This window comes from Limulus polyphemus, unplaced genomic scaffold (genome assembly GCF_000517525.1).
Source record: "Limulus polyphemus unplaced genomic scaffold, Limulus_polyphemus-2.1.2 Scaffold1480, whole genome shotgun sequence".
Lineage (NCBI taxonomy): Eukaryota > Metazoa > Arthropoda > Merostomata > Xiphosura > Limulidae > Limulus > Limulus polyphemus.
In genome coordinates this window covers 5,938-26,840 of record NW_013667090.1, presented here as the reverse complement: position 1 = coordinate 26,840, position 20,903 = coordinate 5,938, and the positions used below count along the sequence as shown (strand labels likewise).

The 20,903-nt window shown below is 34.1% G+C and overlaps 1 protein-coding gene across 2 annotated transcripts in view; it reads left to right on the top strand.

The window, feature by feature from the left end:
• The window catches only part of LOC106463780 (ubiquitin domain-containing protein UBFD1-like), a 113,896-nt gene extending 93,889 nt beyond the window's left edge, over window positions 1-20,007 (top strand). The window contains exons 6-9 of one of the 2 annotated variants that reach the window (XM_013923847.2): window positions 6,649-6,714; window positions 9,184-9,289; window positions 10,867-10,949; window positions 19,412-20,007. In XM_013923847.2, the coding sequence (XP_013779301.1) occupies window positions 6,649-6,714; window positions 9,184-9,289; window positions 10,867-10,949; window positions 19,412-19,522 (366 nt within the window). In that variant the 3' untranslated portion in view covers window positions 19,523-20,007. Of the gene's footprint in view, window positions 1-6,648; window positions 6,715-9,183; window positions 9,296-10,866; window positions 10,950-19,411 lie in introns of both variants that reach the window. The other variant, XM_013923846.2, reaches the window with a different exon arrangement.
• Window positions 20,008-20,903: the final 896 nt, after the last annotated feature.

The window sequence follows — 20,903 nt, the reverse complement described above, 5'->3', positions numbered from 1 at the left end:
ACTTTGTGGTTACAGAGGTGTTGTTTCCCTTCTTGTATTCAAACAGCATTACATGCCAAATGTGTGTCTTGTCGTGTGCCATCACTATAAGGGATTAGAAGACATGACGGCCATTGGGCAGTAGGTGGTGGAGTCTTGCATACAACCTGGGCCTATTTCAGGCCTTGACATGGACTTCTCTGATAATTCCAATCCAGAAGTATGTGGCTTTTATGCAGTCTTTTCCTGCCACCTGAATTTGCAAACAATTATTCTAGTGCAGATGTGGATCTACCTCAACAGTCTGCATCCATCCATGACTTTTCTTCTCAGGTATGTAACTTTTTTCACAGATCCTAATATTATTTTTTACTTTCCCTTCTTCAGAATATTGTTTTTCCTCCTTCTCTTGATATCTGAGTCAATGTTGAAATTTTTTTTGTCTCAGCCTCACTCTGGTGCCAGTATGCCTCATCCCCCCTCAACTCGTTGCAGATATACCTTGGCTTACAATTGAAGTGAAGCCCTTTTCTTGGACTCCTAAACTCTGGAGTCTTTTCTTAAGACTTGGTATTCTGATCCATTGTTCTCTGTTAGTCTTTTTCAAATTCAGTTTTCTTGCATTTGCCTTACTATCACTACCCTTTTTCTTTATCATATCCTTCATCTATCTCCTTTTGGAAGTAATCCAATGTTCCCCTTAGGGGACACTGATTCTGTTCCTTTTTTCTTTGTTGGTGCTTTTTTCTTCCTCAGCTGTGTCCCTTCTCACTTGGTTACTCTGGTGCTGGGATTTTTTGGGGAGGGATGCCTTTCTTGCATAAGTACGTTTACCTCTCTCATCTAAGGGGCATACACCAACCTTTTTACCTTGACTACCCTTGTATCTTGTCTTTCTCTTCTACTTGATGTCTCCCTGAATCCTTTCTGCTCCCTGTCCTTCCCTGCCATTTCTTTTCTTCCATCCATTCTTCCACTATCCATAGGTTTCTGTGCCGATAGGGACTATCTTCTAGGCTCAGGAACAGTGGGGGCCCATTTAGCCCAGTTTGTAGATCTATTGATTCCTTTTGTGGCTGAAAATTGGGGCTACAGGTTTTATTTATTGGCTTTACCTTTTGTTTTCCTTCCCCCCCTTTGTTTTCTGTTCCCATTCCTTTTCTGCCTCCAGGGTATCTTGTCTCCCATCAGTATCTCTCTGAGGCTGTGTCGGACCTTTTGGTAAAGGATGCTATCAAAAGAATTTCTCACTATTCTCTGAGGTTTTATTCCCATCTGTTTGTTGTTCCCAAGTACACCAAGGATTTGCATCTGGTCATTGTTCTGCCATGTTTCTGTCAGTTTCTCAACCTTCCTCAGTTATCTTACCTTCACATTCCCATCTTCCCACCATCCAGACTTTATCTTCAGTCTGTACATCATGCTTGAGCTTATCAGTTCCAAGCTTTTCCTTTTGGCTTGGTCCCAGCCCCCTACATTTTTTTTCTTTGCTTAGTGGATGCCTTTTATTGTCACATTCACAGCATGAGATTGAGATTCCACCATTATATGGACAACTGGCTTCTTTTAGCTTCATCCCAATAGGACTCCTTTGACTTGTCTAGGTTGGCAGGCAAGCTGAAGAAATCTTATCTCACACCCAACCAGTATCTGGTTCATTTGGATGTGTTTTTCACTATCTGCATTTGTGGGCCATGGAGTGTTTGGTTTCCACAGCTTTATCCTCTCTTTCTTTACCTGCACAAGAGGTTCTCTATCTGTTGAGGACTTGAGTTTCCTTGGAACCTCTTATCCCTTGAGTCACGCTCACATGCATCTTTTACTGTGGACTCTACACAATCAGTGGAACCTCTCTGAGGATGTCTTTTCCAGCGCAGTCCCCCAATCCCCGTGTTTTCCAATGGCGTTGCTCTCATCTGGGCACTCCACACATTGATGCCTTTGCCACTTACAATAATGCCAAGTTTCCTTGATTTAAGTCTTCTGTTCTACATACATCTACACTAGTGATGGATGTGATCACCTTCTCCTTCCATTCCCCTTCTACTTGTGTTCTTCATGTGGTTTGTTTGCCAAGGCTAGTCTGTCTTGACTATTGCTGGTTACTGGATGGCTCTCTTGACTACTTTTCTGTTCTTCTAGCCTACATAATGGGTCCTTAGTGCTTTTCTTTATTCCCTTACCCAACTCCCCTTTGAACCTTTGACTTCCTGTTTCTTATATCATCTGTCCCTTAAAACTTATCTCCCTCTTCATTCTTGCCATTGGTTGCTACATTCTGATTTGTATGCTATTGATTCTTTTTGTGGAGCCCTTGCCACTCACCATTTCTTAGCTGCTGGGGTGGTGGACCATGGAGGATGCTGCCTGAATGTGACCAATTCCACTCAGTAAAGAGTAGAGCAGTGGTGTTCTGTCCATGTAGTACAGTTCATCTCTTTTGCTGACTTTACCCCATCCTACCACCACCCACAAGTTGGGTTCCCATGTGGTCTGGTATTGGATTGGCACCAGACCAGCCAACATAAGTCCTCATTCAATTGTAGGGCAGTTCTTACTTTTCAATCCTGCCTTACAGGGCTTGAGGTGAAGATTGTAGGGACTGTCATCCTACCATGGCCTGGAAGCCAAATTCCTGGTGCCACCTGGTCTTGGAATGCAGTTGACCCACCCTGTAATGTCTGACACACCTTAGTCACTACTACACATATAGCACATCCGAGAACCTGATGCAGGGTTTGGACTGTGCTTGTATCTTCTACCCATTCTTGTAGCACTACTTTTCTGGATGAAGAATGTACCCCTATATTGTTCTAATGTATAGAATGTTGCACTTCATGGGTTCTTTTTGGGGGCTTTCTGATTCAAGGTAAAATATTGCACCAGTCCCTCCACCACTTCAATGTGGGATTCTAGCTGGATGTTATATATCATATCAGAAGCTAAAATTTTCCAACACTGAAAATATGTTTCTGATAGATACTCACCTCCTTTTACACTTCCCAACCTTATCTCCCCTCTTCTGGTGCATCTTACTTTCTTGCCTATCTCAAAGTGAGGTTTGAACAATCAATATAACTGTGCTAGAAGGCAGTGTTGTACTTCTATTGGTGTACGGTTGTAGCATGCACATTTGCATGCAACAATGCAGCATTATCACATGGAAACATGTGGGATTAGGTGGAAGTCTCAAGGCTAGTGTAAAGCAAAAAAGTTTGCATACAGAGGGCAGCACTAAATTGGGAAAACTAGAAGTGAGTATCCATCAGAAATACATTTTTAGTGTTGGAAATTATTAACTTTCAGTTCTACTACATAAAATCAACACAAGCAGAGTGAAAGGGAGTATCAATATCCTAAATGCCCCCAGTTGGGAAAAATCTGTGAATTAAAACTAAATACCTGCCATGTTTGAAAATAACAATAATAAAAAAGTTAAGCTTAATTACTTGTATTCTAGCTTTTGTATATAGCTGATATCCTGACATTTTGATATTATTTGTTAAATTATGTAAAATGTACCTTCAGATGTCAAAGGTATATTGAGTTATTATAGATGTGATGACAAATTTCATGTTAATTATATACATATATGTATGTGTGTCATAATTTTCAAATCACCAAACAAAATTAGAAATTCAAATACAATGTAATGTAAACATTTTCAATGAATGTCCATACCAACTCTTTATAAATGTGAATTTTAAAATGTGCACAACTTGTAACCTTTTATGGTTATTCATTTTTTTATGGTATGTTTCAAAAAATTATTTGGATTTAGTTTGTTAATTTGAAAAAATTTAATCATCCTCAAAAACTCTTCCTTTTTACATTAAAATACAAATAATGATATAATTGAAGCTTTGGCATTCATATACTAAAGTAACATGTATCATATTTGATAGATATTACATAAAGTCGATACAGACAACAAATAAAATTAATTAAGTAGTGAAGGTTGTAGCAAAATTCTGCATACGTAAAAGCCATAAATATTTTTAAAAGCAAGGAAAGGTGAGAAAGTGCACCAGAAAGATGTCAAAGGTACAGAATATACAAGTTATAAACTCTAATGCATTTTAAATTAAATTAAAAATGGCTATATTTAATACTCAAGACTTGCAACATCTGTATTGTCCTTTGCAACACTAGTTTCATAGTAGTGGAGTTTAAAGCATAAGTAATATCTTGATTATGTTATTCCTGCAGCATTTTGTGCTTTATTAGTTTCAAAATCCATAACGTGTCTGCATGACATTGAGTAACAGTTCTTTCATTACTTTATAGTAATTATAATATCTCACACAATTCTATCATATAGTTTCAGTATTCTCTTTGCTGTCCCTGCACACACATATATATGTGATGTATAACTTTGTAAAAGGTTCTAACAACACCATTTTTTGCATTTTGATCTGGGTATATCTTGGTAATTAGCATACTGGATTGAGTATCAGCTAGTGAAATGCTTCTAAACATATTTCCACACTGTAGGTGTGTTATAAGAGTGAGAGCCAAGTCCTTGTAAGTGGTAGGTACTGCCCATTGGTTGCCCTCCCTCCAGAGAGTAGCTCAAGTTTAGGAACTATACCTAAATCTGGCTATTTAGCCCATGTGTCCCAAAATATGTTCCAGTACTCATTGCTTCCATGCGTTGGACCTGCTGTTTTGGGCTCACTCTCATTATATTTGTCTCACAATTTGTCATGCACTGGGGGTTCTCAACCTGGTGGCAGATTGCCTTTAACAGCCAGACAGGATTCTACCTACAAAGTGTTTTTTCACCCTCAGGTTTTTCGACTAGTCTCACTTTTTTCTGTATGCCTATCCTTTTCTTTCATATCTCTCTCCCCTGCCCTTGCTTTGATACATAACATTCCTTGTTGGGTTCTTTTGGTTGTATGCCTGACTGGAACCTAAATGGGGTTTTACATGCTCTTATGTATGTTCCATTCAAGCCGTTGGCTTCTTGTGCCTTATACCATCTTTCTTTGAAAACATAATTCCTTCTCTTTCTTGCCTGTGGTCATCATTTGGATGTATGTGAATTGTAGGCTAATACAGATATTAACATTTGTTATCGTTAGCACCAACTTAGCTTAGAAATATTTAATTTGGAGGAGCTATGTACCCAAAATAACTCCTATAATATATGTGTACAGTAAATGACTGTGCTGATCTAATAGCTGTTATATTATTGTGATCCCAACATCTTCCACAAATTGGCATAATAATGTATGTAGCATGGCCATATTAATTTGAATAGTATCATGATTAGTGAAAAACCACAGTAAATGGAAAAAAACTGTTAGAAGTTATGATATTAGAGAAACTAGTTTTGACACATTTATGCATTGCCTTCAGTCTCTTGTTGTCTTCTGGCAAGAAAACTGGTTAACAATGCCTGTATAATTCCAAAACTTTGAATTTCCTTAAGGACACAAGATGTCATAAAGTGAGCCTGAGAGGTGTTAAAATTAGGCAGGCTTTTGATTATGAAACTTTTGATGGTGATTCTTTTTATTTAGTTATTGTTTTGTATAAGATTCTTGTTGAAAGCCAATTTATTTGACAACCAGAATCTCTCATATGAAGGAAAGTGATTTGTTTGTGATCTTAAAGTTAATGTTTTTTGTTTTTTTTAATATCCAGAAACACATGTGTCAACACTTCTTCTGTTTTCACATGAATAACCTTTCTCACAGGATTGGCACGATATAATACAAATGTAGTTTTCTATCTTCAGTTGTTGGTCTATTTGAATTTAGGTTATTTTAATGGTGTTTGTATATTTGTCAACGTAATATGAATTGTAGTAGGTTATAATTGTGCTGACCTTTTTTTTTCATTTGAATTTGTTGATTTCATATTTATGATAGGCATAATAAATTATGGTATGAATTATAAGTGCATTGACCTGTCTTTATTTAGACATATTTTGATAATTTGTTAATTTATGATTTTAATTTATGACAGTTAAAGACTCCCCCCCCCTCCAAATTCGTGACAAATCAGCTCGTCTGTTTTTCTGATTTATTAGCATATGTCAACAATGGCATAAGTGGTTATGATTGTTAGTGCTCATAATATATGCTTGTGAAAATTGAACTACTTTGAAAGAACTAGGGAATTTTTTTTTTATGATGAAACAGTATGAAGTACTATTTTGAAATATATGAGCTGTTCTGTTGCATACTCTCTGAACTATATATAGTATTACCTGTGCAATTTATTTCAGTTTATTTTATATAGTTGAGAATCACTGTTCTATTTGAGTAACTTTGAAATTCATAGAATTGAAAAGAAACTTTTATGATTTATAATTTTGCATTTCATAAACTGTATCATCAACCGAATGATACAGATGTTAAAACATTAAGCAAAATATATATTAGTCATAATTGAATTCATTTAAAAAATTAAATGGAATTTTCTTATGGAACATACCAACCATGAACTGAAATTTGTAAGATTTGTCAGGAATCTGTACATTGGAATTTACTATATATTGATTGTATTTGAAACTGCTTTTGAAAGGTACCCATAGATTTTGTTGGTTATACAGTGTACACATATTGCATCAGTTTTATCATACAACACCATTTATTTCATCATGTTTGTCAGTAATTTAGGTTCATTGAATATTTTTTTCATTACTTTTATTGATAGATCCACAAAAAGGTTATTGATAAAGGTGTACCAGATGATTGCATGCCAGGTATTAAAAATGCCAAGGTAAGACAAGTTTTTTATCAATAATAATGTCTCTTAAAACACATCAAAGTAAGTTTTTACTGAATTACTATTATGTTTAAACACACATTTCAGCCGAATCTGTGCATACACCCTTTTGTTTCATTGTGTTTATAAAGTATGAGGTATAAACCTATGAGGTTTTGCATAAAGAAGTTAACAATATGAAAGTTTTAATATAAAAAAGATTTCCTTATTTTTGTCATTAATATAACACTTTATAATTATTTACATAAGCAAAATGTCAGTGTAACATGTATATTTGAAGTTTCTAAATATCCTCATGGGTATATATTCTTTAAATAGTAAAAATTTGTTGCTAAAAGGATATACCCACTTATAAAGTTGAGATGTGTGTTTAATCTTAATTGTTACCTATGGTTTTTTTTTTTTATTAGATTTAAGGATTGATTTCCTGCTTCACAGTCATTGTTTATAGTTTGTAAATTTACTTGTCTGTGCTGTCAGTAAGGTTTCATTAAAAGAAAAGTGTTAATGTGAATAAAAGAGCATGCTTAACCTAAGATCCCAATTAAGTCAAGTGGACTTGAATACATCATAGGAGAATGTGATGTTGTCCATTCTGATTGGTGTAAGATCTTAGGAAAGGCCAATGGTGGACAGAGCCTTAAAAAAAAAGAGAACTTGCTCATTCACAAGGTGAAATTAATGTTGTAGGAACAGCAAGCAAATTGCTTTTATTGTTTTATAAATGTAGTCATTTATTGAGGACCATTTTCAAATAGTTTCTGGACTAGAAAATGGTAGTATTACTAACAATGATGATGATGATATCATTCTACTAAAAGAATATTGAGCTTATTTAACTTTTTTTTTTATGAATGTATGGTAAGTTAACATAAAGTACACTTTTGGAAAGCCATGCCTTTTATTCAGTTGTTGAATGTTTATTTGTTTGTATATTGCTATAAAAATGACATTTTATTTTTGAGGGAAATCATTGTCTATTGTCTACATTTCTCAGTGCATGATGTTTTTGAAACCCTACCCAACAGATTAAGGAATTCAAGATTATTTTTAGTTAAAAACTAATAATATATATTAATCAACATACATAACTATTGACATCTTCTTGGAGAGTAATTTTTTTTTTAGATTTTCAGCACAAAAATTATATGTGGTAACACTTTTCCCATTTTTATATAAGATATGTTTATATGTATTATACAACAGTTTGTACCTGGTCAAGTAATCAGCTTTGGTTTAAATGATCTGTTTTATCATAATGCTTATATATGACAACTTTGTTAAAGAAAGTAAAATGTAATTACAGAAATTGTAAATGAATACTTTGATTTTCAGTTATCTTTTACTTCCTATATAGTTCGGGAAAAAATGGGTAGATGTTTATTGTCATCATGATTCCTATAGGTTTCCTATATTGGTGAAACCAATTGTCACGTTAAAGTACGAGCATGTGAATACATGGGCATATTATAAAAACTGGAAGAAAGGTTACAAAACCTCCCAACTCTGCTATCTATCAATGAAACAGGACATCTGATTTCACTCTGAAACTTTAAACTTCTTTCAACAGCCAAACATGATACTGAACTTCTTATAAAAGAAACATTACACATAAAAACATTTCTCCCATCCCCAAATAACACACAGTATTCACTGGATTTAAACCTATTTTAACTGTTTAACTGTGCCTCAGTTTTCATTTTCTCATCTTATATTTGTATATTCGATTTGTTTGTTTTGTAACCCTAGATTACTGCTGATGGAATTATGATGATTCTAAAACATCTAATAAATGCTTCGTGTTTTGTTTTATGGTTAAGCTACGTTTTCCAAAAAATGAGATGAATACTAGCTTTTTACCAACCCTGTCATATTTAAAACATAAACCATTTCAGAAACAGTATAAAATATATTACTTTTAATTGTCTGACAGCTGCAAAAAAGATTGAATATTGTAACTAATAAACACACTGAAAGTGTGGCATGTAAAAGTTGCTTCTTGAGAAGCTGATAACTTTTAGTTACAATTTATATTCTTGATTTTTATTTTATTCTTAGGGTGGAAATAATTTATCAAAACATGTTTGTGCATATTGATTAGATTGTGGGATTATTTGCCATATCAAAGGGGTGTTTTACATATGGTTGGCCAACTTGCATTATGCGTGTGTGTGTATATGTACACACATACGTTTAATATCGTATAACTGCCATTGATTCCAGATTTTTCTGAATTATTTTATCATAGATAAATTTTTTGGTTGAACTTTGCATTAAATATAATTTGACTTAAAACCAATTAAAGCAAAATATATTTTACTTATAATTAATTGTAATGATTTTGATAAGCAGGAAATATAACTTTTTAAGAATGGGGTTGATGAATATACTTCTTACTAACCATTGAACACCCATGAAGAAACTACATTATTAAAAATCTTTTTTCACATGTAAAACCTTTAGGAAAGCCTTCCTCCTTTTCCACTGTCTGGGATGGTGAATAAATCAGGTGGTAAAGTACGTCTAACTTTTAAACTGGAAGTAGATCAACTTTGGATAGGTACTAAAGGTATGGGTAAGTTTTGTTTTTTCTAGTGAAAATCTGACTCTTGGTGATTGTGGTAATGAAGATTTACAAAAAAGCCAACTTACAAGCAGAAGGCTTTAATTTTTTTACTTACCTTAAACATATTCCTTATAACCCAGTTATAAAAATTGAAATGTAAAAAAGCAACAAAATTTTTTGTAAGATAGATTTTCATATAAAAAGTAAACAACCCAAGCCAAGCTACCTGAATAGTTGATCATACACAACTTTAAATAGAGTATTTAAACATGCCCCCCCAAAAAAAAACAAAATAACAACCCAAATCAGTAATAACAGACTATACCACCACAATCTTTCTGAGATTCAGAGTATTTAAAATAATCTCCCAATAAAAACACTTATATTTTCTTTTCACACCCATCTTTAAGTTATTTGTGCATAGTTATGTTTAAATTGGTAATCTGATTTCATCAAAATTATGATCAAAAGTATTAATTTAAAAATAAAAAATCTCCTATTATTGTAATTCTAAACAGTGTCAAATCTTTCACCCAAAAACAAAAGAAAAAAGATTGTATGCTGAGGCTAAAAAAAACTTGATGTTGTAAAACTTATACCAGTATTTTATTATTGTTATATTTTTAAGTGTCATTGCTTTAATTTCTTTAAAAGTGACTATACATTGGAGAAAGCTATCAAGGAACCATGTCAAGACATTAGACATTAGGGAGACAGCTTAATATGTTATAAATTTTATTTTATAAATATCCACAGATATGGAATGTATGTTGTTGTTTTTTTTGTACCACAGAAATAAAAACTTACTTTAATGACCAAATCATTTATTTCACACCAGTTTGATCACTTTGAAAAATGTGTATGTGTTGTTGTTAGTCCAAGATCATTTTTATATGCTTTCTGTTATTATAGTTTCTGGTATTATTTTTCTTGGAGTTGACTTAGAGCATCATTTTAGTGATTAATATTGCTGAGTTTTTGTTTTATACCATTTGTAGTTTCATTTTAAGTTTTAAAATCATCTTTGAATTGTAGTTTGTTGGGTTATTTGTTTTATATCACTGTCCTATTAATTAAATTTGTAATTATTTTTGAATTTTCTTTGTATTATATTTTTTACTATTTTTTATAAGGAAATTCTTTTTTGTATAATGTTTATGGTTTATATATCATAATCTAAAATTAGTTAACAGAAATTTGGGTAGAAATACTGATTTTTGTTTTTTTTATAAATTCCAGAGTAAGTTTTCATTTTTGTGAATAATATAGAATGGACATTCATTCTGTATAAAACATATGTCATTGAGAAGTTTTGTGATTTTTCTAAAAGATTATTTAATCCTGTGGCTTTAGCCAAAATTATACTTTGTTTATGCAAGACTTGCTTCATTAATTCTACTGTCAAAGAAACATCATAAAATTCTTCTTTTGGAATTCTGGTAAATTTAAATGAATAGTAAATATTTAAGAAAATTATTAACATGACTTCTTAGTTACAAACTCTAATGTATTTCATATTTTATGGAAAATATTTCACTTTGATATGTATTAAGATGACTTGTGTGTTTTTGTTTTTACAGAAAGAACAGAAAAAGTTGGAATGAATTCTATAAAAAATGTTATTAGTGAACCTATTGAAGGTCATGAAGAATATCATGTAATGGTATGTCTGTTTTCTTTTTATAATACTCCTTTTTTTTTCTCTTGTCAGTATAATAATTTATTTCCACATTGTCAGGATTTTATGTATGTGTATGAGCAAGATTCTTTACAGTACATGTCTGTGAATTGTTGGCAATAAATTTCAACAATAAACAGACAGCACACAATCAACTTATTTTAAAATAATATATTCAAAACAAATCAAATGTATATACAGATATTCATTACACAGTTAACTCTTTCAGCACAGGTTCCATCCCTGAGATTAACCTCAATTGGAAGCTCAGAATGTCACCCTAGTAGCTTTCTCAGCCATTTTAATAGACTTAGCACGATTTCTTTCTTTTGAATCAATATTTCAACGAGGTAGGTTGTGTATTTAGTCTGGTCGAAATTTCATATATTTTTTAGACTAAAATACATCTTAGTCACTAAGCTTGATAAATTATTGCGAATTATATGGTATTAATGTTGTAATTTATGATTTTTTAGTTATTGAAATATTTATATAAAACTTAAAAAACATTGTTTCATATCCTCCACATGCAAATTTTTTAAAGGCTTAGCAACCTATGTCAAGCAGTAACCAAGTACAAAGGTCATAACTAGAAGAGATAATTGTTTACTTTACTTCTTTATTTACTGTTATATGTTTTAAGAAAAATAAGTTTAAGAACTTGATTCAAAATAGCAATAACCTATATACATATATAATGATTTTGTTGAATAAGACTGATGTCTGTAGGTTTACTTTCTTCTTGAAAGAAGAAAGTAAACCTACAGACATCAGTCTTATTCAACAAAATCTGCCTACAAGATAATCTGTCACCAAAGTACACCAACATATATAATGTAGAATATTTGAAATTTAGCTGTATTTTACAAAATACTAGTCTACTAAAACACAACCAAGACAAGTTACTTTGTACAGATCAAAGGTCAGTTTTATGTTATTTGATATGGTAACATGAGTGCACGTGAGCTACGTCATTGTAACTTCTGTATTGTTAGCCAGGCATAGCTGAAAGGTCAATACAATAAAAATAATAAATATGTATAAATGTATAATGTTATGAGATTTAAGCTATTTAGTCTAAACATATATGTTTCGTGTTATAATATGTGTTCATTCGAGAATGAAAGAGGCATGATTTATACATTTATTTCCAAATTTTTTATGGTGGTTGCGAGATCGGTCAGATCTGTCAAACCCATACAGAGATTAATTATTGAAAATAACAGATAAAATATTGTTTTTTCTTAAGAAACATTTGATAACTATCTCGACATTATAATGATTTTGCATGTGGAATTTCTGATGCATAAAAGTATTTTTTAATTTTAAAATAATATTTAAATAATTATTCATGATTCTTATTTCTCCTATTTTTGCTCCTTTCTAATTTTTTTCACATTTTGAAGAAGATTAGCCATCAAGTATGCACTTTGTCTCTTTTAGCTCGTACTTACTTGCTTATTTCTTTCACATTCTGAAGAAGTTTAGTCATCAAGTATGTCCTTTGTCTCTTCTGGCATGTGCTTATTTCCTTCACATCTTGAAGAAGTTTAGCCTACAATTTTGCCCTTTGTCTCTTCTAGCTTCTGATTATTTGCCCATTTATTTCACATTTTGAAGAAATTAACTGAAAGTTTTGTTACTGCTTTTTCATATACATGTTCAGGGTGATTGTATTAATTTCCAAGTTAACCTAGTTTACTAGCTGCATGTTCCATGTTCAATTTACCTTCTAAATTAGCCACTTTTATGTTTCTTTCTCATCACACAAACAACGTTATCTTGCATTATTTTCTAATTGTTCCTAGACTTTTTTTTCTGTGTTGTCTTGACCTACATTTTCTCATTTATTTTATTTAATATTTTACTCTCAGTGGTTCAGAATTACTTTCTGCAGTTTTAATGTTTTGACCTTATCTAGCTTGTAACAATTATGTCACTCATCATTTTGCATAAGAATTTGAAAAGGCTAAGGTGATATTATTCTAAGACATACTTCCCTCCTCTCACACTTACAGCTATTACTTGACTGCCAGGATTTATTCTTTTTCCCATCTAAGCATTGGTCTGATTTTTTCTTGCTTGCTCTGCTTTTATACCCCACTTAATTGCCCTTGGCAATATTTGTGTTTTAACACACTCCACCTATGTTAGTGTGCCCTCTATCCTGATACTGCTTATAAGTACTTCATTCAGATAATGTTATCACTTTTTCCTCGATAAAGCACCACTAACGGGTTTCCTAGTACTATGAGATACGTTGAATTTTTTCTGTATTACCTAGTTGATTTTTGTACCCCCCCCCCCAATTCGAAAGCTAACTTACAGAATGAACTTTTGAGACTATCAAGTGGTGATCTCATTCATATCTTATTTGTAGTGAGATGGAAACATATATTCAGTTCTGGTGATCCTTGACATTCTGAAGAGAATTTAGAATAGTTTTTTTACTGCTCCTTGTTTTAGTACATTGACTTTTACAGCTCCCCCTGTGGGAAAGTGGTGAGTTTGTGGACTTGCAGCGCTGGGGTCCGGGGTTTTATTCCCTGTGGTGGAAGTGGCTGATAGCCCAACGTTGCTTTGCTCTAACAAAACAAACTTGTTGTTCCAAATAATGGTAATCAACACAGTCTTTAAATGACATTTGAAAACAAAAAGGAGGCCACTTTGAGATAAGCTGCCTTTGATTTATTTTCTTCTGTTGACTAATCAAGAGTGTGATGTTTAGGGACTTTCTCCAGTTGCTTTTAAGTCTGCACCTCATTTGAGGGCTGAAAGGTCTGGGAGAAAATTGTTAGTTTTCTCTCTATCCACAGACATTGTTGTTAATGCTTGGAGGTTTACTTCTCAGTTACATGAGCACAGTTATGCCTTATCTGGCATGGTTGTCCGAACTTCGTGATTTAGTCTACCACTGCCAGGTGGAATCATTTTCCAACTCTCAAATAATACATCTGTGACTCGAATTTTGGAGTTCTAAGGTGAAGTTTGTAGTTAACCTGAATAAATCAATGTCCCCTGATGGGACAGGGTAAATCTACAGACTTACAACTCTAAAATCCAACATTTTGTTTTCCTTTCACTTCACTTTCTTGGAAGACTCTCAGGATCACCATCTTCCTTGATGGTGAGCTGTAACCGTTATTAGCATGCACATTGGTTCAAGTGTTGGCTTCTACATTCATCCATATTGGTGTCTTGAATTTTACCAGCTCCTACAGGGGTCATAGTTCTGCCCCTATTTATGGGCCCCAATCCCTGACATCAGATCCTTGGTACATTGGTACCCAGAAAAGATGCTGTCTATATCCAATTGTTCTGCTCCTTGGTCAGATCACCACCAGTGGTTGTGGTGATTATTGTATACCTTCTGGGTCTGTGGGTGCTTGGCTCTGAGAATTTCTGAATGTGAGGTAATCTTAGCCATGGATCCAGGAGCACTGCAGGTCCTTGAGTCAGGATTAATCATTCAGTTCACATCTTTACCACTGTCATCCTTTCACCCTGTAGGGTTTCCATCTCCAAAGGTTTTATTTGTGTCAGTTGTTGGGCATATGAAAACAGAAGATTTGTGTCCAGTCATTGATCTTTCTTGTCTATATTAATGCTTAGATTCCCCAAGGTTCACAAGTTATTTGTTCCTCAATCTGAGTTGAAATTTTCTACTGGGATTTTGGATGTCAAGTTTGTTGTAGTCTGCTTCTATCTGCACATTGCCATAGTGGCGGTATTCCATTACTATCAGTGTTTTTGTGCACAAGGGTCAGGTACTGCAGTTTCAGGCTTTTACCTTTGGACTTGCTTCAGTTTCACGATTCCTGCCGTATTGTACAAGTTTTTTTCTCTTCACCTTCATTTCATTGCACTGTACGCACACCATTCCATAGACGACTGGTTACTGCTGGCACCATCTCATCAATTGTCAGAACATCATATCCTGATTCTACTTTAAAAAAAACAAAACAAGGCAGGCTTCATTCTCAGGGCTGAGGCATCTATTCTTGCTCCATTTCAATATGTCATCAGTCTGGGTATATTTTATGCTCCACACTATGAAACAGGAAGCCCGACTCTTACTCTCCTTTTCCCACTGAATTGGGGGTTCTTTCTCTTCTGGAAATGTAGGTATCACTCAAATCCCTCATGCATTTGGGACAAGAGCACAAGAAATCCGATTAATGGTCTTTATGCAACCAAGGGATCATAAGCATTGATTCACTGGATTCCCCAGTGTCCTTAGTTGGGATCATTCTTTAACTTGAGGGGTTAAGTCAGGACACTACTAAGATATAGGTTCCTCATCCAGAGTTCCATCTCTTCATGCATGCCTTGCTTCAGGGATGGGATGCATATACCAACAGTCAGGAATTCCATAGTCTTCACATTGACAACAAGGGTTCCCTACACAATGTTTTATTCCTTCTTGCTCTTCAAAAAGCAATGCCTCATGTTCTGGGCTTATGAAAAGGAAAGTCTTTAGGCTTCACAATTTCATGATGGTATCTTGTGTTTTTCATCAAGGAAGGACTTGGTCCAGGGCTCCTAGTTTTCGAATCTTGGACCGCCTTTCCCAGGACCACTCCTATCATATCACCCCACTAGCTTGCCAGGTTCCATGGGTGATGCCTGTGGTAGTAGATCAATTGTGTCAATCCAAACAAATTCTCCCAGCAGAATAGATGCTGCATTGCAAGGTTCTGTTGGATTGGCTCTCATTTTGCAGCTCTAGTTTGTGGGTTGGTCTCTCGTTGGAACACCCAACTACTGGCAATTTGGTTTCCAGTACCTCACTTCTCACTTTTGGGTTTTGGCAATGGATGCATTCCATCAGAACAGGACGGGATTATAACTCTAGGCCTTCCCTCCAATTCATATGTTACCCAGGGTACTAAATATGATTTGTTTCAATCATTGTTGGGTCCTGTTGATAGCATCAGATCGGCAGCTACACCCTGGTTTCTGTTACTGCAGTACCTTCCAGAGTGTCTACCTCTTCCAGTTCTTAGGCCATCACTGTGGAGGCAGCCACGACCTAACATTGTACAGTTGGCTATTTAGAAGCTGAAACTTCAGGCAAAGAGGTTATGCAGTCTTTCGCACAGCATCGGGGTTTAATTTCTAAGTTTGTCATGTATCTGTCACAATCTTTGCATCTTCCACAATCACCCTTTATAAGATGGTCTTATCAACTACTGTTCAATACTTGGAACAAAATATTCTTTGAATCCCCAGCATTCTGCAGGGGGTATTTTTAGTCCATCGACCCTATTGGATCATTAGGCCATTTTGCAGTGCTACCACTTGGTTATTTCGGTTTAAGGCCTATCGATTGTCAGGATCATTAAGGCTATCAGAGTATTGAGGCTCCTCACCATTAGTGAATATGTGTGCAGCTGAAATAATGAAGTGTGCAGCACTTGATATTTTGTTGTGCAGCCAGGTAGCTTGGAGAGTGTAAAAGTGGTTTTTAACAAGTTAATTGCACAAACATTAGACTGAAAACCAGACAAGTGTTTAATTTTCTGCTACTGGTTGAAATAGGCTCTATACAAATGAGGTATTCCATAAGATCACTTAGAGACTCACTGGGTGCTATTATCGTTACTATGCTGGACTGCCACTCATGGACTATCATGAGTAAAGCATAAGGGGATTCTGTCCATCCCTGCTGATCATTGGATTGAATAAATTGGTGCAGGTTTGCCTCTACAAATGTAGGAAATTGGTTCACCTATTGCACTGTTTCCAGAACACTTTTCCTAAGGGCTCCCCAATGCACAATTACACCCCATATTTTACTAGTGGAGTTAAGGAGTCCTTACCACACCCAGTTTCCAGTCACTGGGCTGATGGACAGTGGCTTTTTTTCCAGAGTATTAGTGTGAATTCCTCCACTCTTGGATAAAAGGGCAAAATTGGGGTCCCTCCTACTTATGTCCCTGGGTGTTTATTTCCCAGATGTAGGTAGGATCAGCACCAGCCAATGTGGGAGCCTACTCATAATACTGGTTCAGATTTTATGCTCAGCTAATCTGTTAAAGTGTGCTTGGCCCTTCTTTTTGTTCCATATTGGTTCAGTACATTGTTCACAGAAGAGGGTCCACTGTCTCTTCGTAATTCCAAAAGCAGAGTGGTCACATCCTGGGTACTTGGTTGAAAACAGTTTGTTCCACTTCCTCCCTATAATTCCAGGGGCATGTGGAACTTACCTTGCCCACATGGTTGAGGAATGAGGATGAATGATCATAATTCCAGACCGGATGAGTTCGATTTCCTGAGGTTGAGTAAGGCATACATGATCCCGTCATTCTGAGCCTGGGGCGTTGCATTTCAGTCTTCTTCAGGTTGAGGAGAAGGTTTGTCTGCTTCAGTGTTGTTTATCTCTTTGTCGTGATTCCAGTGGCTCAGAATGCATCACTCTATGGCTACAGGTTGGGATCTACTTATAAGTATATATATACATTGTAGTTCAATTGCCCTACCCACCAACATGGGATAGAGGGACCATGGCCCTATAATTCCAACCACGAGTAATGGAACCTTGGCTATCTGGTTGGGGCCTGGACAATAGTGATGACAAATCAGATAAAATTCCACCCACAGTACATAAATTAAGTTTCGGGTGAAGAGCATACCTGTTCTGGATGTAGTGTCAATCTTCTATTGACACACTCATGATCTATGCAGACACTTTTTGTATGGATAATACCCTCACCAGCCTCTCCACCTTATCAGTGTTGGATCCTAGCTGTACGTATGAAAGGAGGTATGTATGTTTGGAAGTTAACACTTTCTTAAATCAAAAATATATTTCAAATAATACGTACCTCTATTCACACTCTCCTGCCCTTCCTCCCCACTAAGAGCCAGTGTTAGAGACTGGAATTGAGTCAGTTTCAAAAAAGTGATAACATTATCTGAATGTGGTGCTTATATACAGTACCAGGATAGAGGGTGCTTTGACACTGATGTAGAGTGTCACAAAACCAATATCGCTAAGGGCAGTTAAGTGGGGTACAAAAGACTGGAGCAAGTGAGAAAAAATCAGACCAATGCTTAAATGGGAAAAGGAAGAAACCCCGGCAGTCAAGTAGTAGCTATAAGTGTGAGAGGAGGTAAGTATTATTGGAAATACATTTTCACTTTCAGAAAATCTTAACTTTCTATATGTAGTTTCTAAAATTGTAGTTTTTATCTTATTAGTAATGCATCAATTTATAGCAAACAATTGTGTATTTAATCATTGATGAGCAATTTTTAATTGCTATTGTAATTGGCAAGCTTAGACATCCACTGTTTTACTGAAAATTGCTTACCAGTACCTCACCAGGGCTGTAGGAAGCAGTGAGGCCATGGCCTAACCACTTTTTCATGCATGTATAGCTACAACTTATGTATTAAAACTTTCTTATTTTATTTCAATACATTATGTTGTGTGTATGCAGTATTTGTAGTTAAAATGGTTCAAGATTCAATCCCATAGCATTCAATTTTCAAAAATATTTGGGTGGGGGCATGCCCCTACACACCCCTAAAAATGGCATACTTTTCACACATTATTTGTTGTGGCAATGGACTGACCACTGCAGAATTGCTTCCTACAGCAGTGTTCACAATAATCAGGTTTTTGTTTTGAAATTACTAATTAACAACTTCATTACATAAAAAAATGTTTTTACTATAGTTTTCACTCTTCTGTATAAAACAACTTATTTACTTGCCCTCTAGCTTGAACAGAAAAGTAAATACTTCAAAAGTTAAAAGTAAGAAAAACTAGAACAAATACTGTCTGCTGAAAAATTTAATGTTTTGCATATATAGATTATTTAATTTTAACTAACTGTTAAGCTTATAAGATTATTAAAAATGGAAAATATAAAATTACTCTATAATTATATAAAAAAGACGGTTATTTAAAAGTATGTTACATAACTTTTACAAAAAATTGTTCAAATTATATATTGTTATGTAATGGTATGAGTAATCTATTTGACATCATTACAGGTAAATTTCATGAGACATTTAAATCTAATTTTAAAATATACTGTTTTCATATTGTTTGTTTAACTGATATACAATCTAATGTGGTCATAATTTTATAATCATGTTGTTTAATCATTTAGGATTATGTCACTGCTATATTTTAGGACACAATTCAATGTACATCAAGAATTTTATGGCCCAACTTGTGTGTTATAGTGTGCTGTAACACAATATCAATACTTTGACCCTGTAATAAAAACTAATAATGAAGAAACTCTTTTTGCATCTGGCAGGTTTGTATTCTGTATACAAAAATACTGTAGTGACATCTTGCTATTAGTTTGTTACTGGCATATCCTTTCATGGTTTCAGTATTGCAGGTTTTCAGTTAATATCTAAATATGGTTAAAAGATGTTATCTACTTGAACATATGTCATTAACAGTTCTCTATATTACACTATAGGGATTACAGCTTGGTCCAACAGAAGCCTCCAGGTACTGGATATATTGGGTTCCAGCACAGTATGTGGATGCCATTAAAGATGCAGTGTTAGGGAAATGGCAGTATTTTTGACTGTTTATTGTGTTTAGCTATTATTGTACAGTGTAATAGAATTTCTTTCTTGTATACAAATCTGGTGAAAAAAAATACTGATTTAGCAAAAGAAAAGACACAATACTCAAATTCAGTTTGCCTCAGAATTATCTACTAGTAAAAAGTAAAGTATTTTTGCAACTGTTCTTTCAACACACTGCATAACAGCTATATTCATTTATTCCTCCCACAAATTACAAGGTTTATTTAATTAATGAAACAATTGACACATGATATACCTGTTAGGAAAAGAAAAGCAAGCATTTATCTAGATTTATGATCTAGAAATTATATATAAGTTTTAGACAGATTGTAATTCTTTTAATTAACTTAAAACATTTTGTTTGTTGCTGTTCTGAATTTAATATTGGAAGCTCGAAAGATCTTCAATTTAAAGCTGTCTTCAGGATTTAAAACCTGTTCTGTAAAGCCACAGTGTAATGAAAAACTTTTTACAACTTTGATATCAGTGTTGTGTGAGTACTTACTTTGTTTTGTGATATTTTTTTAATATAGCTTAAATGCATAATGTCCCAACTTAGTATATGTGAGCCCACTATGTGTTCTTTGCAAAGAATGATAAAGGATATGTCAGTTGCTTACATATGTTTTCCTTATGTTAACATTTTAGTGAAACATAAATCCAAAACATATTTATCAAAGCAAAATTGAAGATATCAATGGTAAAAACACATGGAAACATATTCAGAATTACAATAGATCAATATAACTTGGACTACTGAAAAACAGAGACAGAATAATTTTACTGTCTCACTACAAACACTTACATTGTGATAACTTTGTTCAGATAAATATTTAAAACCCAAAATGTTTATATACAACATACAATTATTTTTATATAATGTTTTTTATTTATTTGCCTATCTTGAATATTATGAGAAAATTCTGGAATGTTTGCTTTGTAGTTAGATCTGTCAACTATTGGACGTAACTCACATTTTAGGAAAGACTCAGTTGTATATCAACTGTAATAGAAGTTCCAGCAATTTACAGCTAAACAGACATACTGACATCTGCTGTCACTTTATGTAAAAATTGCATTTACCATAGTAAGGATATTTTAAATATATGTGCTTAGTTGAACATACATACTTTAGATATTGTAATACTTTCTTTACAAGTTTGGTGTCATGTGCTTAGTTGAACATACTTTACATTTTGTACATCTGCTCTCTATTTAAACTTGTCAGGAAACAATAAGTACTTAACCTAAAAACTTTAAACAGTAGATATTAATGTAAATGTTTTGAACTTGCTTATCACTATGTAAATGATATAGCTAGATCCTTTTCACCAGTAATAAATCATTTCTTATCCTTTTCTAGACCAATCATACACA